Below are 25,008 nucleotides of genomic sequence, written 5' to 3'. Positions count from 1 at the left end.
ATTTTAGAACCGGTTTATGAGTTTCTACCCAGAAAAAAAAAAAAGAAAAAAACCTGCTGGGATTTTCATTGGAGTTTGCTTTGACTTTGACCTTCAACTGGGGTAGAAGTAACATCTTAACACTTATGGAGGGTTCCTGTCCACACACATAATATAGCGCTCTATTTTGGTTCTTCTAAAGTTCTCTCAGCAACATTTTATAGTTTTTTTTTTCAGTCTTCTATTTCTTTTTGGAGACTTTCTATTGCTTTGTCTTCAACTTCACCGATTTTTTTCTTCTGCATTATCCCAATCTGCCGAGTTATGGACTGAATGTTGGTCTCCCCCCACCCCACGCCAATTCCTATATAGAAGCCCTGATTCCCCATGTGGTGGTGTTAGGAGCTGGGCCTTGGGGAGGTGATTAGGGTGGCTGTGAGTCTTGGGTCTTGTGATGTGATTAGTGCCCTTATAAGAAGAGACATCAGGGAGCTCACTTTGTCTACATGAGGAAAGGCCATATTGGGACACAGAGAGAAGGTGAAGGTGGCCATCTATCTGCCAGCGAGAGAGCCTTGCCAGAACCGACTGGGCTGGCACCCTAATCTTGGACTTAAAGGCTCCAGAACTGGGAGAAATACATTTCTGGGGGCACCTGGGTGGCTTATTCAGTTAAGCACCTGACTTCAGCTCTTGGGGTCCTGGGCTCCCTGTTCAGTGGGGAGCCTGCTTTTCCCTCTCCCTCTTACCCCCCCATCCCCGCACCATGCTGTCTTTCTCTCTCCAATAAATAAATGAAATTTAAAAAAAATCTGTTTTTGCTGTTTCTAATCCCCCCAATCTGTGATTCTTTACAGCAGCCCTATAATCCCGTCTTGTGTATTTTTCATCACAGACATTGTAGTTCTATCTCTCAATGTTCAATTCAGGTATGTGTACATATTTGTGTGTATATATCTGCCATGCCTCCACTCAACGTATCCTATCTGTTGTCTAGCTTCCTGAACACATGTAATGGAGTTATAATGTTTAAAGTGTCCTTCTCAGGGGACCTGGGTGGCTCAGTCGGTTGAGAATCTGCCTTCAGCTCAGGTCATGATCCCAGGGTCCTGGGTTTCAGCCCCACATCGGGCTCCCTGCTGAGCAGGGATCCTGCTTCTCCCTCTGCCTCTGCCCCTCCCTCCTGCTCATGTTCTCTCTCTCTTTCAAATGGATAAATTTTTAAAAAATCTTTAACATGTTCTTGCCTACCCATTCTATTATCTGTGTGATTCCTGGTTTGGTTTCAATTGGTTGATTTCCCCCCATACCGATTATCAATCATATTTTCCTGCTTCCTTGCCTGCCTGGTAATTTTTTATTAAATGCCAGACATTGTGAATTTTACCTTGTTGAGTGCTGAAAATTTTACTCCTTTTACAAGTATTCTTGATCTTTTTTTCTGGGGCATGGTTAATTGACTGGAAAGATTTTTATCTTTTGAGATCTTGCTTTTAAGCTTCCTTAGAAGTCCTGGGCTAATTTTGTCCTAACATGAAGGCAAAATCCTCCTGAGTATTTGACTTGATGCTGCCCAAGTTATGAAATTTTCTACTGTGGTTGGTGGGATAGGGAGCTATTCCGCACCCCATGGGAGCTCAGGGGATGGTTCCCTCTAATCCTTCAGGATGATTCCCCAAGAGGGCCATTCTGCATATGTCCAGAGCTCGCTGTGGGTAGCTCCCTCCACTTTAAAGCTCTGTCCTTTGGACTCTGGCGACACTGGTGCCCTGCCTTCCCAGCTCTGTCTCCTCAACTCAAGGAATTGTGCCACAGTCTGGAAGCTTTGTCCAGGCAGTGAGCCTGGCCTAATTGTACAACCGGCTTCATTTGTTTCTCATCCCTCAGGGGTGACTGTCCTTCATGGTCTGATGTCCAGTGACTTAAAAATCATATATTCTGAGTGTTTTTGAATTGTTTCAGTTGGGAGAGTACAGCCAATCTCTATTATCCAATCTTGGCCAGAAGTGGAAGTCCTATTAAGTTATAAGTATGGAAGATATATAAGATATACACCAGACTCTATATACATTAGCATACATGAAATATATACATGTATACGCTAAAATAAAATCTTGTGAACGTGTGTGTATATATATTGGTATGGAAGGCTTAACCAAAAAGTAAAAGTCTCCCACTGTGCCCCTCACCCCTCAATTCCAGTCTTGTCCCCCGCCAAGAGTAATCACCCTGATACTGGTTCCTATGTATCCTTCCAGGAGTGTTTCCATGTATACAACTACACATATATTTGCACAAGTGGCATTGTAGCATGTAAACTGTCCTGTATCTTGCTTTTCTTTACTTATATCTTAGAAATCCATTCTTATCAGCAACTACAAGTCCATCTTCTTTTTATGCTACAGCATAAAAAGATGGCTTTTATTTAGCCATCCCCTACCGGGGGACCTCAGTTAATTCTGCCTTTTTTCGCTGCTACAATCAACACAGCTGTGAATAATACATGGATATGTGAACATGCATTTAACACTCACAAAGGCATGTATCGGTAGGGAAATTTCCAGAAAGATTGCTGGATTATTAGACACCAGCCAAGGGTATCCCAAAAGATACCCTCTTAAATTCAAAAGGGAGTGGGGAACACTTTATGGTAAAATGCAGGTTTTGTTCTTGAATGATGCAATCTGACAGAGATGCTGAATTGAAAGCAGCTTCTTTCTGGATTTTCTGTTTCCTCCACGTGTGTCCCTATTTTGTCATTTTTCTAAGCACTGCTTGGAACCACCTCCAGTCCCCAATTTTGGCTGCCAAGCAGGTGCAGGTCAAGATCCCTGCCTACCCACAGGGGGCACCCAAGGAATGCTTGATTTGATTTGATCGCAGCAGAAAGTTCCATGGGACAGCGCTGCTCCAGCCATCACCTAGATTCTTTTCTTCCCCAGACTATTGGGTTTCCCATTAAATTCACAGACATGAAGCTGTCCCCTTCACAGCCCGTGGAAGTCAGCAGTGATCTCATAACAGCGGGATCCAGGCAGAGATTGTGGTAGTCAGTGCTGGGTGTGGGTGTCTGCCTTTTGGGAGGCAGAGCTGGCTGACGATGGGGAGCCCCACTGAGGGAGGGGGGTCACTCAAATGTCCATGTTCCCAGCTCCCCAGCCTCTCCCCATCCACCTCCTACAGAGATTCCAGAAAGAGAATGCGTTTTCCATCCACATGTCTTAAAAGAGACTGAGGGAGGAATCCCTGGGTGGCTCAGCAGTTGAGCATCTGCCTTCAGCCCAGGGCATGATCCTGGAGTCCGGGGATCAAGTCTCACATCGGGTTCCCTGCATGGAGCCTGCTTCTCCCTCTGCCTGTGTCTCTGTCTCTCTGTGTGTGTGTGTCTCTCATGAATAAATAAATAAAATCTTTTAAAAAAATGGGAGACTGAAAAATAAATAAATAAAACATGGTGGATGAGAGGTCTCTAATCAGTGACTACCTACCGTATTTAACAGCCCAAGTAGATAATTGTATTAACACCCCTGCCCTGTATACAACAGTATTTTGGGAAATAGTTTTGTTCCTGGTTGGTTTTGATATAGCTGACAAATACAGAGATAGCATTTCAGTTTTAAAGCACTGCATTCAGAAAAGATTTCATGTACGAACTAAAAATGTCCACTTTCCAAATAAAAATATTATACCTTGAAGGTCACTCTCTGCTTCACTGTTGTACATTCTGGGCATGAGTGGTCACACAGAATGACAGATGGAAGTAACCAAGTTCTGGTTTCTTTCCATCTTGGTTCCCCTTGTGTGTATCAAGCCTACTGTCTGCACAAGGGGTTGGAGATGAAAATTGTATCCAGAGAGAGCGCCACCGATTCCCAGCCATTAGGAACTGACTCTCAAATCAGAGTGTCGGGAGCCTGCATGTGTCGGGGCTGACTGCATAGCTAGGGGTTCTTTGTTTTGGTTGTTTTTAAGATTTTATTTATTTATTCATGAGAGACACAGAGAGAGGCAGAGACACAGGCAGAGGAAGAAGCAGGTTCCCAGCGGGAAGCCCGATTCGGGACTCGATCCCGGGACCCTGGGATCGCGACCTGAGCTGAAGGCAGACGCTCAGCCTCTGAGCCACCCAGGTGCCCTCTAGGGGTTCCCTGATTTAACTTCTACGTATACTGTTTAATAGAGAATAAGCAAGAAAAACATGCTAATTTGAAACTTTATTAGAACTCAACAATATCTTAAACAGAATTATCACAGGACCCAGCAGTTCCCTCTCCTTGATACTCCTTGATATATATTCAAGAGGATTGAAAACTTGTATAGGAATATTCATAGCAGCATTTTTCATAATGTCCAAAGGTCCATCTACGGCTGAATGGATAAACATGAGCGATCCATCATATTATTCAGCTACAAAAAGAAAGTCCTGAGATCTGCTGCAACATGGCTGAAACTTGGAAATGCCACTGCACCACTGCGGCGAGGTAAAAAGTAAAAAGTAAAAGTAAGGCCTCTACTCCAAAGGCCTTACTTTCAGTATTTTCATTTACTAAATGTTTAGAACTTGATTCCTTGAGCCTCTTGAACTGTGCTGTCAGGCTTACCATTCCTTTTTCATTTGAGCTATAGCCTATTCTTCTCATCTTTCTCATTTAACGGCTTCTGAAGTTCTGTTGCTTCATCCATCCACCCATCCACTCATCCATCCATTTTTTTTTCATTCATTCCACAAACCCAAATTGGGCACTGACTATGTTCCAGGTGTTCTACTGAGTGCCGTGGATGCGATGACAAGGACAATCCCAAACAAGGTCCTTTCCCTCGTAGAACTGATTTCAGAGTCTCACTATTATTCCAAGTGTGGTCCCTGGACCAGCCTCAGCTGGGGACTTGAAAGAAGACAGCATCTCAAGCCCTGTCCCAGCCCAACTCAGCCAGATTCTGCTTGCATGTGCTTGTATATGCATGGGTGATCTCTGGAAAAATATACAAATTCTGATTAATAGTAGTTATATCTAGGAAGACTGAAAATAACTAGAGGTAGTGGGAGGGAGAAACCCAAATTTTACTTTATACCCTTAAGTATTAGTCACATTGTTATTTTTAGACATGAACCTTTAGTGCTTAAAACATACGCCGAGTCTTTTTGGTCCCTTTCTTGACAGCTCTGGATGTGCAAGCACTTCCTGTGTGTGGTGTCTCATCTTAAAGGATCTTACAAAGTAAAGTGTTGTGGGTGTGGAGGGGGTGCAGAGCCCACCCTGCAAGATGAGTGCAGAGCCCACCCTTTTGTTCTAGGTTCACTGTGGAAATTCAATGAGTATATGTAAAGCATCAGATATGCAGAAGGGGCTTGGTCATCTCTCTCTGCCTTGGTCCTCTGTAACCCCTGGTTTCAATTGTAATTAGGGCGAAAGTTCCCCTTGACCATCACACCTCCCTAACAAGGACCACTTATTTGCAGGTTAGGTTCTGCTTTTTCCCATATCGGAAGGGGGGAAGGCCCCACCGGTCAAGCACCCCTCTGGTTCTCTGCCTTGGGATCTCGTTGCCACTCCCACCAGCCCAAGAAGGGAGTAAGTTTCTTGATGGATAAAAACATTGGTATAGAGTAGAGGATTGAATATGCTTTCTGGCACAATAAAACTCTTGATTCTAGATGCCCATTCATTGATTCATTCATTTATTCATCGGCGTGCTGGGTGCTGGGGCTTGGTGGGTGAGCTATGAGGTCTCTGCCTCACAATCTCTCCCCTTGCTGCCCTTCTTGAGTTAAAGTTATTGAAGTATGACTTATGTACAGTAAAATTCACCCTTTTCAGTGAATAGCTCTGTGGGTTTTGACAAACACAAACAGCTGTGTAACTCCCAACACAGACAAGACATGGGATAGTACTGTCATTGCCCCCACGTTTTCCCATGCTTCTTTGCTCCCTTGTGGTGAGTCTTCCTGCCCCACTACCCCCAGCCCCCAGTTGCCCCTGATCTGTCCTCTGTCCATATGAATCCACGTCTCCAGAATGCCGTCTATTAGATGGAGCCATACAGGTTGTGTGGCCTTTTGAGTCTAGCCGCTTCCACTTGGCTTAATACATTTGTGATTCCTTTTTTACTGCTGAGTAGTACTCCACACTACAGATGCTCCACTCTGGTGCCATCTTGAGGACAAAGGGGGAAGGAAGACAACTAACCACCAGATGGCCTCTGAGCTGACATTCTATTTTCTCCCATAGGCAGCGTTAGGTGTGAAAGGTGTGAAAGGCAGATTTGATTATTACCGCAGAATAGATAAATGCCATTTCTTGCACCTCCAATTCCGTGGCTTGAGAAGCCCCTATTCACTTTGTTTCTTGCATGTGTTTTGACTGGGACAATATGGCCTAGTGGGCCTGAAATGAGCAAAAGCCCCATGAGAGCCCCGCTCCCCTGGGGCTTTATGACAACAGTGCTGAGTCATAGAGGTCCTGCCCATCTCTAAGAGAAGATCCTTCCCCTTCCTCGGTGCCTTGTCCCCTCAGAGTTTTGCCCTAGTGTGGCTGATGGGGCAGGATGGAGTTTCTTGGAACCACTCAAACCGCCAATTACTGTGGCCCCAAGAAAGGCTGTGGCTTCAGTACGCTGCCCCTGGCTGTGCCGGCCCCAGAGATCCAGGAATGTTACCAGCCCTATTACCTGCCTGGGTACCGCTGCCTCAAATCCTGGAGACCCAGCCTCCTCTACAAGATCTCCAATGCCCAGACCTGCGTGGATGAGGGAGCCACGTGCCGCAGCGCCCTGCGGCCGCCCACCATCCTGCCCGCGCTGCGCTCTGCGCTCTTCTGCCGCTACAACCCCCATGACTGGGACCAGTCCAATGAGCTGCAGATGCGCGGGGCCGAGGCCTCTCGGCTATGGGCCAGCCGGCTGACGGGCGACTCCATGCGGCTCATGCAGGACAAGGACCAGCTGACGCGCCAGATGCAGGAGGGCACCAGCCGGAACCTGGGCCAGAGGCTGTCGGACATTGGCTTCTGGAAGTCTGAGCTGTGCTACGAGCTGGAGAGGCTTCTGAACGAGAGCTACAGCTTGGAGACAGTCAAGAGGCGGCTGGAGTGTGCGGCCGAGGAGCTCAACTGTCCACTGCAGGTGAGTGCGGGGGTGGGGGGCGGAGGCGGGGGCAAGGCAGCCTCTGGGATGCAGCCCTGTGCGATCAGCTCCTCTTGGGTGAAGGCCACAGGCACTTTGCAGGTCAGTTTGAGCTGCATTATCTTCTGCGATCCCTTTCTACAGTCCAGGATCATCCCAGTCAAATCAGGGTTCCTCAGGCTGAATCGGATTTCCTTTTCCCCTTGGGATTACATCGGAACTGCAGAGGTTTTATCCAGTCATCCCGTGTGTGTGCGCACGCGTACGTGTGTGTGCGTGCACTCATGCGCACAGGGTGGTCTTTAAAGGATATACTTAAAATAATTGCTGTATTTTGCCCCATACCTGTGAACACCTTCTAACATACTCTATCACTTGCGCCATATATTTATTTATTTTTTGCTCCCCGAGCTAGAATCTAAGTGCCACGAGGGCAGGGATTCTTGTCTGCCCTGTCACCGGCGTGTTCCAGACGGATCCTCAGCTGTGCTGGGCAGCACGTCTGTGCTGGTCCTCCGTGAGCAGTGTCTATGCGGACGGCAGTCATCTGGGCCGGTGTTCTGAATATCTTCCCAGCCTAGCACAGTGCGTGGCACATAGTAGGCACTCTGTGTGTGTTAAGTAAATGAATAAATACCTGGATGGGAGTGTTCCCGACACTTCTGATCTCCAATCACATCCCGGATCAGTTAGGCTTCTTTTGGCGGCATGTAACGGGTACCTGATGGCCGCTCAGCCAAGGCTCAGCCAAGTAGGAACTGATTTTTCTGTCCTAATGAGAATTCCAGGAGGAAACAGAGCAGCCTGTTGCCGCCTCCACTTGATGCCGGAGGCGACCCAGGTGCCCGTCTTTCTGCTCTGCCATCGTCAGCATGTGGCTTTTGTCCTATTGCTTGCGAAGAGATTTTGTATCTCATGTTGCAGGCTCCTGCTTGCAAGGAGCATTTTGATGTTCTCATTTGAGGCAGGAAGATAGGGCTAGGGCAAAGGGCACCTGTGCCAGCTGTGGCAGGGAATGTCAGTTTTCTGGAAGGAAACATCCTGTGTTTCCATTCCTAGCCCATCTGCCGGAAGTCTCCTGGGCTCTGTGGCTGCAGAGGAGTCTGGGTGGGTGAGTGGTCTTCACTGGGTCCTGGAGTGGACATTGGGTAAGGAACTGGCATTACCTTCCTCTCATGCTCTGGGAGCCAACCTTGGTCACACAGGATGATGTTCTGCTGCTCCCCAGAGCAGGCAGGGACTCAGAACCTCCTGCCTGGAAGCCCCCTGCTGCCATTTCTGCTCCGTGTCAGGTGTGAGGACATCTGCAGGAAAGGTCCTGGCTCCGCCTGTCCGGAAAACCTGGCTCCACTTGGTCGCAGGCAGCTCCCCGACAGCCGCAGGGTGACTTGGGGATGAGAGATTTTTCAGCTCCATTTCTCCCCATCTCCAGCACTACTGCCCTCCCCTTGGACAACGATGACTACCTCCTTCCTCTCCTCCCCACTCCTGCCCTCCTCCCACCCATCTTCCAGCCAGAGGGGTGATTTTATATATTAAATTGGATCTCCACACGCCCTCACTAAAACCCCCTTGATTCACCCTGGTTAACATCTAAATTCCTTGTCACCAGCCCTAGCCTCTGCACGGCCCAGGCTCTACTCACTGCTCCAGCCTCACCTCCTCCAGTTCCAGGGCCTTCCTGTCTGCTCCCCTTCCTACCTCAGGACCTTTGCACCTGCTGTTCCCTCTTCCTGGCACATCATTCCCATTCACCTCTGCTGCTTCTGATAATTCAGGTCTTGGTCTGTCATCTCCCTAGCAAAGTCCTTCCTGGCCAACCCCACATCGCCCTGACTATTCTCATCCAAGTCCTCCTTACTGAAATGATTGCACCTCTTTCTGTGTTTACTTGTGTGTGTTCTCTCCTGTCTCTTAGAGCTCCATTAGTGCAGGGACCCTCTGATCAGTTGGTTGTGGTATCCCTAGCACCTTGATCGGGTGTGGTCGGAAAAGGGGCTCAGTAAATTCTTGTGATGTGAACCCCTCTCCCCTTCTGAGTTCCCAGATGCATTTGCATTCCAGCACCAAGATGGGCTGTTCCCTCCCTTCCTTCTTGCTTCTGCTAGTCTTTGTGACATCACGGGCTCGTGGCCCAATCACCAGCCTTTCTCAGCCTCTCATTCTGGGAGCTCCCCTGAGCAGCCACTTTTCCCATTTTCTGTTCCATTCTGCCCATGTCCCCATGACAGCTGCAAGGTGCATGGCTGTGTCACAGGGTTGCCTGGGTCTCACATGGCCTTGGTCACTTTGCAAAGCTTTCCCCTCCTCCCCATTTACAGATCTTCAAAAAGGGGCTTTCACACATGTTCATAGGTAATAATTATTGACCATATTCTGAGTGCTTTACATTTGTCGAGCCAACTTAATCCACACAGCAAACCTGAGAGATAGGCACCAGCATGCTACCCATTGGCAGTCCTGGCACCCCGTGGTCCCCACGGAGGGAGAAGGGGAGGTGGAAGCCCGCTCATGTGCACAGCGATGAGGCTACATGAAGCATCCAGGTTTCCTGAGGATAAAACAGATTGTAGCAAAGGTGGATGTGAGTCACCTCTGGTCAGCATCTCCATATGGGTGCAGGGAAAACATGTCACTCCTGCTGCTCCCTACAGGTGGCTCTGGAGTGCCTGTACCATAGAGAGAAAAGGATTGGGATTGATTTGGTCCATGACGATGTGGAGAAGAATCTTATCCGGGTAAGATGCCCCCCACCCCCCCGCCCCAAGGGAGGAGGCTTGTCTAGTCACAGAGGTTTCTGAGCTGCCCATCAGGAGCAGAAGCCACGTGTCACCACATGAAAAGTCAGGGATCAGAAAGCATCATTGAAGGCCTACATTCCATAGAGAACAGGGAAGTGAGGTCATGGGACCCTCAGTTTTGATCTCCAAAATGAACAACTTAACAATAATACCAATAAGTAACAATAACAAAAGCTAGTGTTTATAGAGCACCTACTGGATGTCATACACTGTACCATTTCATATGCATTATTTAATATAATGATGAAACAATCTACAATTGAGCACTTGGCACATAGTAGGTGCTAAATTTTCTTTTAATCAGAAAGTGTATAAAAAAGGAAGTAAGACGAGGAATGCAGGGGATCCCTGGGTGGCTCAGCAGTTTAGTGCTTGCCTTTGGCTGAGGGGGTGATCCTGGTCCCAGGATCGAGTCCCGCATTGGGCTTCCTGCATGCAGCCTGCTTCTCCCTCTGCCCGTGTCACTGCCTCTCTCTGTCTCTCATGAATAAATAAATAAAATCTTAAAAAAAAAAAAAAGACGAGGAATGTAGAGCCTCCACAGCTGACCCTTACCTATCTGGCCCGGGGATCAGGTGGGATGAGGCAGGAAATGGACCTTGCCCTGACATTTCACCTTGGGGGGGACGGTCAAGGTGGGCGACGAGAGGCAGGGGTAGAGTCACTAGCCTGGGAAGTGAGGTGCCATGACTTCCTAAGTGACGCTGTTTTTTTTTTTTTGTTTTTTTTGTTTTTTTGATATTTTTCATTGCAGGAAGTAGATTTGCTAAAATGTTGCCAAGAACAGATGAGAAAACTAGCTCAAAGAATTGATATCCAGATGCGGTAAGAACTGCTTTCTCTCCCCCTTCTGGCATCTGTTTTGGGTCTCCTTGGTTTCTGAGGGCAAGCAGATGGCTGTCCGTCTCTAGGTGGTTCTTTCGGTCAGTGGTGTGTTGGCAAGTGTTTAACAACCAGCTCTCCAGGGAAGAAAATAAAATCCTGATTTGTAGCATCTGCAAGGCCAGCGGGGTCGGTGCTGCCACCACCGTTGCTGATTGTTCTTATTTGCACGCAGGGCCTTGGCAAAAGAAATGGGACTCACTGAGGCCTCTCTTAGCCTGGGGCTTCCCCGTGTTTGTTCTGAACTTGGGGAGATGGCTGAGAGCGGGTGGCATCAGGCATCAAGGTGAGGGGCCAGGGCATCTCCAGAGGGGAGCTGGCAGGCGCCTTGAGCCGGGAGTCTTCAAAAGCAATCATCTTTTTGTTCTTGGAAGATTACATAACCAGTATCATGACAAGCCAGGAGGCTCCCCCTCATAATTAAAGGGAGACCTGAGTTTTACAGGGCTTGGGGCCCATAGCGAAGCCCTTGGCGCTTGGCTCCCCTGGAGGTAGCCTTCCCTCTTGATGCTGGAGCTGGGCACTGCCTTCAACTCTTATGGGGTGCACTACTCTGCTGGTTTCTCCTCTTCGTATACTCAGACACAGAGGACAAGAGCAGGGCTGGTCACCTAGCCACAGCTGCCCCTTCCAGCTGCGTGGGGCATGTGGGTAACCTGGATGAGATGCTCAGGGGTCAGGCGGCTTGCAGCTAGGCTCTGGGGGCTTGCTGTGCCCCAGAAGGAGCAGTCACCTGCCCTCCCAACACACATAGAGCAGCCCCCCGCCTCCATTGAGGAGTAGGTGGAAGGGACAGGATCACCCAGGATAGAACAGCATCCAGGGCAGTGCTGAAAATCTCCCTGCAGATCTAAGGGTGTGGTCAGGGCAGATCTTAGAGGCGGAGGTGTCTGAAATCAGGTGCACACACAGCAGTGATGCAGGGACCTGTAAATGGATGAAAGCAGGGTCATTTGCGCGCCTCTGACCTGATTTCTGATACTTTCACCTCCCACCTGGACTACTGTTTGCCTCGTGTTTGTCTATACATCAATTTGCTTTAAAAAAAAAACCCTTACATATTTATATTTAAAAAGGAATCTTTTTAACAAAGAGAGCGCTTTGGGTAAGGAAATGTCTTCACTGGGTTTTTTCTTGCCCTTATTTTTATGATCACTTTGGGCAAGAAAGAGGTTCCCTATTTGTGCTTGAGGTTCCCTATTTAAGGCTATGGCAGGAACTCGGCGTATGGGGGTGACAGAGGGCTGGAGTTTGGGACGGGATAGTTTGAGCCCACAGAGTGAACAGAATCCCAGACTTGACATTGGGGAGCTGGACTCAAGGAGGGGAAATCCCAAGATGGGACGGTGAGGGGGGGACTGCTTGTGCAATCTCAGCAAGGAAGCAAGATGTGGGAGTGTACCAACAGCTAGAGAGGAGGAGAGGGGTGGACACAGAGACAGAGGAAAAGTTGGGGGGATTGAGGACAGACACTGAGAGGTGCAGGCAGCTGGGGCAGGGAGGGTGGGGGTAGAGAACGTGAGCAGGTGGAGAGGCATCCCTCCCCTTTGCCAGAACAGAGGCCGAGCCACCCTCGAGAGAGGCTCTTTGACCTTGGGCAGTGGCTCTCTCGCAGAGGAGGCCTGTCTTCTGGCAGGAAGCAGCTCATGTTGCCAGGGCTCCCTGATTAACCTGGCACTGGCCGGAGCCTCAGTGGCTGGGTAGAACTCAGTGTAGCCTTGCCCCCATGGGGAGGCTCCACTGCTGACCGGCTCAGGTGGCCTCCCTGGTGCTGGCCTGTGGCCTCATGGTTTTCTGGGGGAGGCCTCAGGCCTGCATCCAGGCGGAGCTGTGTCCCTACGTCACCAGAAGCCTTGGCAAGGCAGAAAAGGCTGAGCAGAAGCCCTATCAGGGCTTTTCCTTGCAGGCCGACAGCAGGGTGAGCCTTGGCTCTGGCTGGGCTCTACGTCACTGGCTGAAGTGGGGAGACAGGGGCTGTCCCCTCTTTCTCTAGGCTCATTAGCTGGACCAGTAGGCCAGGGATTCTGAGGCCCTGGGTCCCCTCTAAGGCTCTGGCATGTTTCTTTTCTACATTCTGGTCTTCACGTTCCAGTTCATTAGGCAGGACAGGGCCCCATTCCTCCATGGCTCTGCCAATTCAGAAGGCCTCAGGGGACTCAGGATGGTTTCTTCTGTCCCAACATGACTCTCTGAGCATTCTGATAAGTGGGAACCCACCAACACGATTTACTTTCTTTGCTTCCAGCCTGTTTGAAAGCTGTCACCAGCATCCGGTGTCCACAGCAGAAAGAGAAAGTGGCAAAAAAGATTAACAGAGACAGGGGGAGAGGGACAGAGAATGAGACACAAAATCCCCAAGACAGAGAGAAGCCAAGAAAGATGAGGGAGAAAGAGAGAAGGATCATGCACATGCACACAGACGCACAGACACACAGACACCCCAGTATGAAATGTGCACCACTCACTTTAGTTGGTGTCTGGACATTAGCTGGCTCAGTGAAGGTTACTCCTCGTCATTTCCAAGCACTTCAAGGGCAGAGTCCCAGTTGATGCTCGTGTGTCTTAACACTGACTAGTCTTGTTTCTATTAAGAGAGAGACAGAAGGGTTCAGGCTTAGAACCTTCTGGAGACAACAGATTCTAGCTAGGATTCTGTTAGTGTTTTCTTAGTATTTATGTTTGAGGTGACCCAATAATGGACGGTGCTACTGATGTTCCTTTAAAGACAGCGATGCAGATTTTTCCCTTTAAAATACACTTATTTACCCCACCAAACTGTAGTCTCCAATATATCATTCCTCAGAATTACTCTGCTGCTTGTTTAGTGTCTGGCATAAAATATATAATAAATAAATGAAGACTGAAAAAAAAATAAAATACACTTATTTATATTTTAGAAGTGATTTATGAAAAGTAGCAGGTAAATAATAGCACAGGTACTTTGAGAACATGACAAGAACCACAAAAGTGGTTCTCCAGGGTCTGGAGTTTGGCACACGGTGGCCTGTAAGTCTAAGGTTCCCAGGCAAGATACCAGCCCTGAAGGCACCAAGTACTGGCCCTACCGCTGTCCTCGGCTCACCTCTACTGTGTCCCTGACTCCGCCCAGTCTCTGATTCCCCCATCCCTGACCGGCCAATGTTTGGCTCCGCCCAGTCACTGACTCCGCCCACCCCGACTCCGTCCACTCCCTAACTCCGCCCACTCCTTGATGCTGTCCGGCCCCTGACTCCGCCCACTCCCTGACTCCACCCAATCCTTGATCCCACCTATCTCTGTCTAGGTCCTGGCTCCACCCAATCAAGACCCTGCCCAGCCCCTGACTCCGCCCACTCTCTGACTCTGCCCAGTCCCTGACTCCGCCCACTCTCTGATTCTGTCCAGGCCCTGACTCCACCCACTGCCTGACTCCGCCCACTCCCTGACTCCACCCAATCCTTGATCCCACCCATCTCTGTCTAGGTCCTGGCTCCGCCCAATCAAGACCCTGCCCAGCCCCTGACTCCGCCCACTCTCTGACTCTGCCCAGTCCCTGACTCCGCCCACTCCCTGATTCTGTCCAGCCCTGACTCCGCCCACCCCGACCCCGCCCACTGCCTGATTCAGTCCAGTCTCTGGCTCCGCCCACTCTGACTCCACCCACTCCCTGACTCCGCCCACTCATTGATCCCACCCATCTCTGACCAGGTCCTGGCTCCGCCCAATCAAGACCCTGGACTCTGTCCAGTCCCTGACTCCGCCCACCCTGACTCCGCCCCCTCCCTGACTCCACCCATCCCTGACTGTCCAATTCCTGACTGTCCCATGCTTCGCCCCACCAGTCACTAGCTCTGCAGGCTCCCTGACTCGGCCCAGTCTCTGATCCTACCCATCTGACTGTCCAGGTCCTGGCTCCCCCTAGCTCCTGACTCTGCCAGCCCCTTATTCTGTCAGCCTTAATGAGCTGCTAAGAGGTCCCTAAACACCTGGGTGTCTCGTTTCTTTGCTTTTGCACATGTGAAGTCCTCAGCTTGGACTCCTCATTCCCCCGCCCACCTATCTACTGTTTTATGGAACCTACCACAGAAACGTTCTTGACCCACCTGTCTACTGTTTTATGGAACCTACCTCAGAAACGTTCTCACCTGGAGTTAATGGCTTCCTCCTCTGCATTACTTAGTATCCTTTTCAAACCCTACCATTCTTTATTTATCTTTGCTCTATCTATACAAATCTGTAAGCAACTGGAAGGTAGTGACTGGGTCTGGTAGTAGTGACTGGGTCACTGGTAGTGAATGAGTTCATGTCTTTTCCCTCTGTGCCCAGCATAGGGTCAAACACAATGATCTGTGAAGTGATCTAAATCAATACTGGGCTCTGTCCGCAGTGAGAATTCATATCTTCTCAATCGGGTCAGCAAAGTACAGCTGGGGGCCCAAGTCTGGCCCACCACCTGCTTCTGTAAAGTTTTATTGGGACATAGTCATGCCCGTTCATGTACTGTTTTCCTGCATAGCTGAGTAGTTGCAGCAGAGACCCTATGACTTACAAAGCCCAAAATATTTAGTATTTGACCCTTTACAGTAAATGTCCACCCCTGTTCTAGATGACAACAGATCCTAGTGTATTAAGGGGATGGGAGTAGTGTGATGAGGGCATCAAAGTGGGAAGAGGCCGAGAAGCCACTGGGGATAGACAGAGCACCCTTCCGGGAGTCCAGAGGCTTGGCTTTCAGCAATGGCTCTGCACCACGCTCCTGGGTAACGTCATGTGAGGGACTCTGGGTAAGTACATAACCTAGGGACAAATCCTTGCCCCACACAGGGATAACCGAGATGCTCAGCATGCTCTGGAGAGGGACCTGGAGGACAAAACCTCAGCCCAGTTTATTGATGAGAAGTGCTTTAACCTGAGGAACACGTCAGACTGCATCAGCTTTTTCCATGGCATGGAGAAAGTCGATGGCACGTAAGTAGTGGGCTCTTGGTACCTATCTCTGGCCGAGCTTGATGGATGTGAGGGCTTCCAGGTCTGCTTCTGCCAAGGAACCATAAGGGGTTATCATGCATCAGTCAAGTAAGAGGCAAAGTGGGTGATTGAGAATTCTCTGTTGCAAGCCACGGAATCCAATGCTGGCTAACATAAGACAAGATGGAATTTACTGGAAGGCTGCTGGGGGAGCCACAGACTTCAGGAGAAGGCTGGATGGACGGGAAGGTTCTAGCAGCTTGAATGAGCCAGGCAGTGGGAGCTAATCAGCTGTATTGTCAGAGCCCTCCTCTCTTCATTCTTGCCCCACTTTGCCCAAGATTCAAATTCCAGCAAGGGGGTGTAAGAGATTGGCTTAGGGAGGGTCACACAGCCACTGCCATGAGCCAGGGCATGCCAGGCACCCTGAGTGGCAATTCCACTAAACAAATCCAAAATAGAATGGCTGTAACCAGGCGGAGGAGGAATCCAAGCTCTGCTGCAAGAGCCAACGAATGCCCGTCAGCGCTGGTGGCGGCTTAAGAGTGGATTCTGGAGCCAGGCTGCCTGGCTTCAGATTCAGCCTCTGCACTCATGCTTGGGACAAAGTACTTAATCTCTCTGGGCCCCATCTGTACTGCAGTAAAAATAGTGCCCACCTCCCAGAGCTGCTCTGAGTATAAAAAGGTGGGTGTGTGGAGCGCTGAGCACAGAGTCCAGTGTGGGGGAAAGACAGCAGCGAACATGTATTGAGTGTTTGCGGTGTGACCTCATTTTCTTGTCACAGCAGCTCCGAGGTAGGTGCCTTCTGTGTGCCTGGCTATGTCATAGGCATGTCCCTGTTGATGGAATTTCACGCAGAACTTAGGCCTGCTCTCCCAATCGGCAGTCTAAGGTCTGGGATGATGAGGGCTGGACAGAGCAGTGCTCTGGGTACAAGTAGAGATGGTGGTATCTCTCTTGGTCTCTTAAAAAAAGAGAGAGGGAGGGCATCCCGGGTGGCTCGGCAGTTTAGTGTCACCTTCGGCCCAGGGCGTGATCCTGGAGACCCGGGATCGAGTCCCACGTTGGGCTCCCTGCATGGAGCCTGCTTCTCCCTCTGCCTGTGTCTCTGCCTCTCTCTCTCTCTCTTTCTCTCTCTCATCTCTGTGTGTCTCTCATGAGTAAATAAGTAAAATCTTTTTTTAAAAAAGAGAGAGAAAGAAGACTTCTAGTACACATATTTGTGCCTGTCACACAGTAAACGCTTGTTGAGTGAGCAAATGAGTGAAAAGAGGAAGGGAGCGGGGGAAGAAAGAGAGAAGAGAGCAAAGGAATTTCTTGGCAGTCTCCTTGGTCTGAACCTGGGGCCACCAGCTGGACCTCAGTAAATATCAAAGTATTGCAATGACCCTTTGGGGTTTCCGGTAGTGGCAACTCATGGGGACCCTCCTCCTCCTCCTGTTCCCAACAAGGGGACTCCCCCCCCCTCCACTCCCCATGGCACTGGCCATGTGAGCAGGACTTCAGGCACCTCGTCCCCTCAGCGGCAGCTGGCCATCCGGAGTGGGAGTCTGGAGGATCCCCTTCCCAGACAGATGCTTCCCTGAGAGCTCAAAACCAGGGGCTGGCAGAGACTCGGGGCCTGCTGTTTAAAGTCCCCGTCCAGCGACTCCAGCTGGAGGGCAAGTGCCGTGGCTGTGACTGATTGCTCACCAGATATGCTAGCCCAGGCTCTGTATTGGAGGTTTTCTTGAGACAGGGCCATGGCAGGGCAGGCGGAAGGACGTTGGGAGACCACATTGCAAGGATCTCTGCTCACCCAAGTTCTCCTTGCCGCAGTTTAACCGATGATGATGATGGTGGTGATGGTGCTGGTAGTAGGTGCCCTTTGCTGGATGTTTGCTAAGTGCTAGACACGACACTTTGCAAACAGCGTCTTGTGACTCTAAAACACTTATCAAGCGCTTCCTGTTGCCAGGTGCCAAATAGGGGTTTCACGTTTAGTTGCTCAACAACTGCAGGGTAGGTACCATTATTCTCCCCATTTTACTATGAGGAGAATAAGGCTCAGAGAGTTGAAGCAACTGGACCAACCTCACACAGCGAGTGGCAGAGCCACAGTGTGAGCCCACGTTGGACACAGAGCCTGTTTTACCTCGGCACCTTCCGGCCTCCTGGCAAAGCTTGCCACCTCCTCCATCCTTAGAGGACACAAGCTCCAGAAAGGTCGTCCCCCTTACTAAAGCACACCACCTTCCGCAGACAAGCTGCCTCTGGCACATGCCCCCCAGGGAGAGTGTGATGGAGCCGGTTGTTTTCTCTGGAGAGCACAGCTGTCTGCTCCAGGGGAGGGCGAGGGCTTAGAGGTTGCTGCTCCTGACCTTGACAGTGCTCCGTTCAGCAGCAGGAGGCACGCTCCCGAGTCAGTCCGCAGTCTCTATCTGCTATCCCAGGTGCCTCTCCCTTCGTGGATCAATGACAAGTAGCTGTGTGACCTTGGAAAAGACACTTCACCTCTCTGAGCCTCAAGTGTTTGTTGGCTGAAAGGTCTGGATCAGACACCGTGCCCTCTCCCGCCTCCAGAAGGCTGAGAGACCCCCGTTACTGCTTGATTTTTTTAAATTCCTGCAAAAGACAGACAAGGCGACCACATATGATATATGGTTTTTAAAAATTTCTATTCACCATGCAATCTAAGTGTGCTTTAAAATGTTGAAAGGAGACTTCTATTTCAGAAAATTGAGTCTCTTTTTTCTACTGCCTGAGAAGAGAGATGTTTTATTTAAGAACTGGAGACTTCCCAGCTAGGAGAGATCTTAAAAAGTCACCCAGTCTGGTTTGCCCCCGAAATGAAGCCGGCTCCCGAGAAATACATGCCCCTCCTTCTAAGAGGCTTCCCAGAGGAGAAGACCCCCATGCAGTACATCAGCTGTGTGTTGCAGGGATTTGCAGACTCTGCCAGGAAGTACTTTCTGTTGTCTAAACTGAATACCTTATGCTGCACCACCTCTGAGAAGCTTTCCCTGCCTGCCTTTTCTGATAATAGTCTGTGTCTCCGTTCATCCCCCCGCCCCCCAGATCCACTCTCCGGCTGCTGTCCTATAGTGGGGGCTGCCCACTGCAGCAGACCGCCTTCCCATCTGGTTCCCACTTGGGTTCAGCCTGGAGGAGAGGCACCAGCGGGAGGCGGAGGGCAGGAGGAGCAGGAGGTTGGGGGTGGATTGCTCCCACTCTCTCCCCAACCAGGGCTTCCCTTCTCCTTCCCCTCCCTCTGCTCTGGCCCTCAGTGGTGACAGCCTTGTGCCTCGGCTCACCCAGGAGCCCCGCGACGCCTTCCGATCCTTTTTCTTCCCATTTATGACCCTGACAGATGCATGATGGCTGCACTCCATCAGCCTGTCTTTCCCCGGCTAAAGTTCTTCACAGTACATACACCATGCGTAAATATCTTCTTTATTTGATGTCTATCTTCCCCTCCTGGAAGCTTAGCACCGTGAGGACAGGGACGTTGATGCTCTTGTTTCTGGCTCTATCCTGGGTGCCTGGAACAGTGCTTGGCACGTGGTAGTCGCTCAGACAACGTTCGTTGAATCGTTGAATGAGTGAGGTGGGGCAGGTAGCATGGGCACGCTCTCGTCACTGAATTGAAAGGGCCTGCAGCCAGCACCGTGCCCCAGTGTCTGCTTCGTGGCCTGGCTCGTGATTTTGGTGGTGAGAAGGGAGAGCTCAGAAAAAGAGCTTTTTGAAGGAATCTCTTTTCCCTACAATTCACCAGGTGCTCTTTGGAAGATGAGCTCTGGCTAGGCTCCAGTTACCTGCCCTGCAAAATGGGGGACGAGGGGGATGGATTAGTCCAGTGGTTCTCAACGGGGGGCAGTGGTTCCCCCTCTCCCAAGGGACGTTTGGCAATGTCTAGAGACATTTTTGGTTGTCATGACTGGAGGGGCAGTACTATTGGCATCTGGCAGGCAGAGGGATGCTGCTAATCATCCGACAGTGCCCAGGGTGACCCCCCAACAGAGATGGTCCCACTCGAGATGGCAAGAGTGCCCAGCATGAGACTTGGGATTGGGGGTTCTCCAAGCCCTGCCTTCCACCCCCATCCCAATTTCTGTCTTGAGTTCAGTTCATCCCTAGTTCATCCCTGTACCTCCTGCAGGATCTCTGTGCCTGAGACCTGGGCCAAGTTCAGCAATGACAACATCAGGCACTCGCAGAACATGCGGGCCAACTCCATCCGGCTGCGCGAGGAGGCTGAGAACCTCTTCCAGACCTTGTCAGATCAGCTCTGGAAGCAGTTTACCCACACCAACCTGGCCTTCAGCGCCCGAATCTCCGAGGTGACAGACGTGAAGAATAAGCTGCAGATACAGCTGGCTAAGGTAAGTGAGACTCACGCATGTGCACGTAAGGACCACTGTCCACTCAGCTGAGTCCTCACCTGCCTCCTGAGGGCCTCAGCGGCATCTGGCCAAGCTGCCCACCCACCCCTGGTGCTGAACCGGCCTACTGGTCCGGATCTGGAGGGTGTCCCCCGGAAAGGGGAGGGGCCATGAGCGTCCCACAGGGATTCCAGCATCTGGGGTAGATCCTTCCCTGCTCCCCCCGATGATGGAGCTTGGAGCTTGGCCTGCCCATCAGCACATCACCCAAGAGGATGCTGGCGGCCCCCAGGGTCCTTCGCTCCATCTGAAGGCCCTGCAGCAGAACATAGTCAGTGAACATGGGCGCAGTTATCAGAGCCCCAGGAAATGGGCCGAGTAGCTCTTGGCCCACATCAGCATCTTTGGAAATGTAACCTTTTGACCTTCGAAGGCTTCCACAGCATCAGGGGTGAAGGATTGCCTAGTTTTGTCACTATCTCCTGCCACTGCCATACTGCCTGCCCTTTCTACTGCTCCTGTGGGAATGCAGTGTGCTGTCTCACATTTCTGGAATAAATTCCTGCATGGAATTTATCCTCCCTGCTCCACCTACACTCAGTGAACATACTGGGTGCCACATGTTTGCTGGCCACAGGGAATGAAAGCAGGGGCTGTGCAAATAACCCCTTGCTTCCTATCCTCAGGGGATTTGCATTCTGGTGTAGAGCAGTGGTGGCTATAAAATCTACACATTTGAAGGACACAGGTACGACAGTCTGATTGGGGGAGGTGGTGACAAAGGACTAGCCTTGAACCTGCATTCACAAAATAGAATTGTAGATTCAAGGATATGTTGTATGTACATATATAAAGGATTATATATATATATGTGTGTGTGTGTGTGTGTGTGTGTGTGTGGCATGCAAGGTTCAATGGAAATTAGACAGGGTCAGTGTAAGCCCCCACAAACGCCACCCTAGAGCCTCAGGTATGGAGGGAGCAGAGAAAATGGAAGTTTCTAGTATGAGGGAAGAGCAAAGAGAAGCATCAGGGCTTCACATAGGGACCTTACACTGGGTGGCATCAAGAGCAGGTCACTAAGGAGTTGGGCAGGCAAGAGATGGTGGGAAGAGTATCCTAAGAGTGGCCAGTGAGTACAAAGGACATGTGTGGTATGAGGTTGAAGCCCTGGGCAGGCTGAGGTCCTACAGGTCCTGGTAGGTCATGGTGAGGGGTCTGGACTTTACTCTGAGAACAGAAGAGAGGCTTAGAAGGTCTTTAAACGGAAGGGATTGGGATCTAATCTCATCCTTGGTAGATCTCTTTCCAGAGAAAGAGGGGAAACGGTTGCAGAGGTGGGGCGTGGACACAGCATGGTTAAGAGGCTCTTGAGGGCATCCAGTGAGGGGGGATGGCCACCTGTGCATCAGATGGGAGGGGGAGGGAGAGATGTGAACTATCTTGAGAAGACAGAGTTGGCAGATGTGCCTTCCCTCCCTCCTTTCCTGAACACTTTTCTATTAATCTTCCCAAAGCAGGGTTGAGACACTTTCTGTAAAGGGCCAGATCCTCTTTTTGGCTCTGTGGGCCGTACGGTTTCTGTCGCAACTACTCAGTCCTGCTCATCTGGACGGCCGTAGACAATATGGACACAAATGAGCACGGCTGTATTACTTTTTTTTTTTAAAGATTTTATTTATTTATTCATGTCAGACACAGAGAGAGAGGCAGAGACACAGGCAGAGGGAGAAGCAGGCTCCCTGCGGGGAGCCCGATGCGTGACTCAATCCCAGGAGCCACCCAGGCATCCCACAGCTGTGTTCCAATAAAACTTTATTTACCAAAGTCGGCGGTGGGCCGGATGTGGCCTACAGGTTGCAGCTTGCTGACTGCACATGCAGTTTTACGTAGATTATCACTGTCCTCTCCACCCCATGGCATGTGGTTAGAAGTATGGACAGAGCGTGGCTGCCCGGGTGTGAGTCCTGGCTCCCCATCTCTGCAATCCTGGACAGTTTCCTTAACCTCTCTGTGCCTCAGTCTCCTTATCCGTAGGATGGGGATAATATTGGTTCTGACTTCAGGGCTGCCAGAAGGATTATCTGAGTTAACGTAGTAGGTAAACCAGCCGAACTAGTGCCTGGTCCAGAGTAAACACTGTGTCGGTGGCTATGATTTTACTGTATTAGTTGGTTGACTTGTCTGCATCTCCCCAGAACATGACTCCCAACCCCGCTATGTAGCCCCCCTGCTTCGTGTATCACCTGGCACACCGTAGACACCCCTTAGATCTTTGTTCGATGAAGGAGAGGAATCTACAATGTTGAGTTTCCTGTTGATGTTTTTTAAAGAATGATCCATGAATCCAGTAAAAATTAATACTTTTAATTTCAAGCCTATTCTTTCTTTCTCTTCATTCCTACTTTCCTTCCTTCCTTCCTTCTGGGAAAAGTTGTCCTATTATTGTGGTACAGAAAGAGTACCATTTTCTTGGTCTGTTCAGGTTGCTGTAACAAAAATGCCGCAGGCTGGGAGGCTTATAAACAATAGACATTTATCTTACATGATTGTAAGCCTCAGGAACCAAAGCTTGGGCAGATTCGGTGTCTGCTTCTTGATCCACAGACATCGTCTTCTCGCTGTGTCCTCCCATGGCAATGGCACAGATGGGAGGAGCTCTCCGAGGTCTCTCATATCAGGGCACTAAAATCCCATTCATGAGCCTACTAGGGACCTCACTGTCTCTCTGAAACCCCGCCTCCTCTTACTGTCACAATGGGGATGAGGTTTCAACATGAATTTTGGAAGACACACACTCAGTCCGTAGCAACCACTATTAAGTGTATAGTTCACTGGTGTAAAGTAACTTCAGGCTGTTGTGCAAGCATCACCACCATCTGTCTCCAGAACGTTTTCCCATCTTCCCAAACTGAAAAGAACTCCCAGGTTTAAGGAACTCCATGTACATTAAACCACTCACCAGTCCCCTGTCCCCCTGGCAGCCACCACCCTCCTTTATGTCTCTTACAAATTGACCACTCCAGGTCACACTTCCACACGAGTGGAATCATACACTATTTGTCCTTTTGCGACGGGCTAATTTCACTGAGCATGGTGTCTCCGAGGTTCCTCCATGTAGCAGATGGACCCTGAGATCATGTCCTGGGCTACAGTCAGATGCTTACCCGACCGAGCCACCCAGATGCCCCAAAGGCAGATCAAGCATTTTCTTTTGAGGAGACATTTCATATTGTGGGTCAAATACAGCACCTTGTCATGTTTCATGGCACAAGGTCTGAGGCCTGGAGGTGACTTGAGAAGCTCCTTTGGTGGGTCTCAGCGACTGGTTTCTCCTCGGTGAAACAGGGAACAGTAGAGTTAGTTGATCAAGGCATACATTTCTGTGGTGTCCTTAGCACAGTGCTTGGCTCATGATAAACATTCAATAAAAGGTAACTAAGTATTCATACTATTATTAATGGGGAGAAAAAGGATCTCTTGGGTGATGGTGGGGAGCAAAGCCTTTTCCCTAAATTTCTCCAGGGAAGTTTGGAATTGTTACCAACAGTCTCCTCCTCCCTGATGAGAGAGTTTTTGTAACTATGAGGATTTTTATTAATATTTATAATTTAATCACCACCTGCTTTGTAAATAAGCCAGCACCCATTTGAAACACACCACACCCCAGCCCAGCACCTGTGACAACACTCCCTGAGCGAGGACTTGCCTCCTGGTTGGTGACGATCCTATATCATGTTTTTCTAAGATAATAAAAGAAGGAGTTGATGGAATGAAGGTAAATATATAGCAATCGTCACTTTTTAAAAAAAAATTCATAAGAGACACACAAAGAGAGGCAGAGACATAGGCAGGGGGAGAAGTAGGCTCCTCACAGGAAGCCTGATGCGGGACTTGATCCCTGGACCCTGGGATCATGGCCTGAGCCAAAGGCAGATGCTCAACTGCTGAGCCACCTGGGCATCCTAACCATTTCATCTTTCAGTGGTGGGTTCAGATGGAGGATTTGAAATTTTCCTTTAAAATTTTACCTGTTAATTGTTGAGCTAAACCTGATTCCCTTGACAAGGAGCATTTCTGGAAGCCCCCATCCTCACCCATGCTACAAAGTAAGTATTGTCCAGGTAGTCATAGGAATCCACTTTGAAAGGCCAGGTCTACACAGTTCCCATGCAGACTTTGAATCCAGCAGGGGTATGGAGGTGTATAGACAGCCTTAGCTGTTCACCATGATCCTAGGGTTCCCATCCCTAAGGCCACACCCTAAACTTTATAATATGTCCTGGATCTCGTCCATGCACTTTATCCTCGCACTCTGGGGCCCAGGGTGTGTCCCAGTCATGTTGACCTCTGCTAGAAGAGAGGCTGGTGACTTCTCTGGGCTGGAGCAGTTGCTGACCTGGGAGCAGGCTGCTGCCTTTGAGAATGGATGCCTCCTGAGAGCTGGGACCCCCCTAGGGGTCCTGGAGTGCCCAGGACTCCAGATCGGCATAAGTCCCCACCTGTATCCAACGACCCAGTTGAATATGCTTTGTTAAGGGGGTGGACTCTTAATGTGGGAGAAAGGTGACCCGGGGGAGGGATGAGGTCACCGCTCTAGAGCAGTGCTTATCCTGAAGTATGGAAGCCAGGCCCTGGCAGGGCAAGTGACAGTGAATGTATCGCAAGCAAGAACGTGATTCTTCCTTCAGTCCTGTTTCAGTCCCTGAAATGATCACATGCTAGACGACCTTCTCCACCTCTTCTAAACAGCGAGTGCTGGCCTTGGAGGAATTTGAGAAGTTTTGACCAATATATGTTATGAGGCCACCACCTTAAATAGCATGGTTTTACTTGCCTCTTGTTTCATGCACTTTTATGGTTATTTGCACTTACGAAAATGATGCCGACTTTCCAGATGATAGGGATACAAA

At 49.9% G+C, this 25,008-nt stretch overlaps 1 protein-coding gene and 1 long non-coding RNA gene across 3 annotated transcripts in view; one reads left to right on the top strand and one right to left on the bottom strand.

Annotated features, from left to right (window-relative positions):
* Positions 1 to 6,431: 6,431 nt before the first annotated feature.
* TEKT5 (tektin 5) overlaps positions 6,432 to 25,008 on the top strand; it is a 39,323-nt gene continuing 20,746 nt past the window's right edge. Inside the window, exons 1-5 of one of the 2 annotated variants that reach the window (XM_077906616.1) lie at positions 6,432 to 7,101; positions 9,756 to 9,839; positions 10,657 to 10,727; positions 15,588 to 15,731; positions 19,873 to 20,095. In XM_077906616.1, the coding sequence (XP_077762742.1) occupies positions 6,526 to 7,101; positions 9,756 to 9,839; positions 10,657 to 10,727; positions 15,588 to 15,731; positions 19,873 to 20,095 (1,098 nt within the window). In that variant the 5' untranslated portion in view covers positions 6,432 to 6,525. The remainder of the gene's footprint in view (positions 7,102 to 9,755; positions 9,840 to 10,656; positions 10,728 to 15,587; positions 15,732 to 19,872; positions 20,096 to 25,008) is intronic. The other variant, XM_077906617.1, reaches the window with a different exon arrangement.
* Positions 9,462 to 13,929, bottom strand: LOC144318987 (uncharacterized). Its single transcript, XR_013384920.1, has 3 exons — positions 13,867 to 13,929; positions 13,250 to 13,368; positions 9,462 to 9,652 (listed from the first exon to the last, which is right to left on the bottom strand). It is a non-coding gene; the product is annotated as an uncharacterized LOC144318987 (long non-coding RNA).

The sequence above is a fragment of the Canis aureus genome, chromosome 8 (assembly GCF_053574225.1).
Source record: "Canis aureus isolate CA01 chromosome 8, VMU_Caureus_v.1.0, whole genome shotgun sequence".
Taxonomy (NCBI): domain Eukaryota; kingdom Metazoa; phylum Chordata; class Mammalia; order Carnivora; family Canidae; genus Canis; species Canis aureus.
The sequence above is the reverse complement of the archived record's forward strand: the minus strand, read 5'-3'. Positions and strand labels throughout refer to the sequence as shown.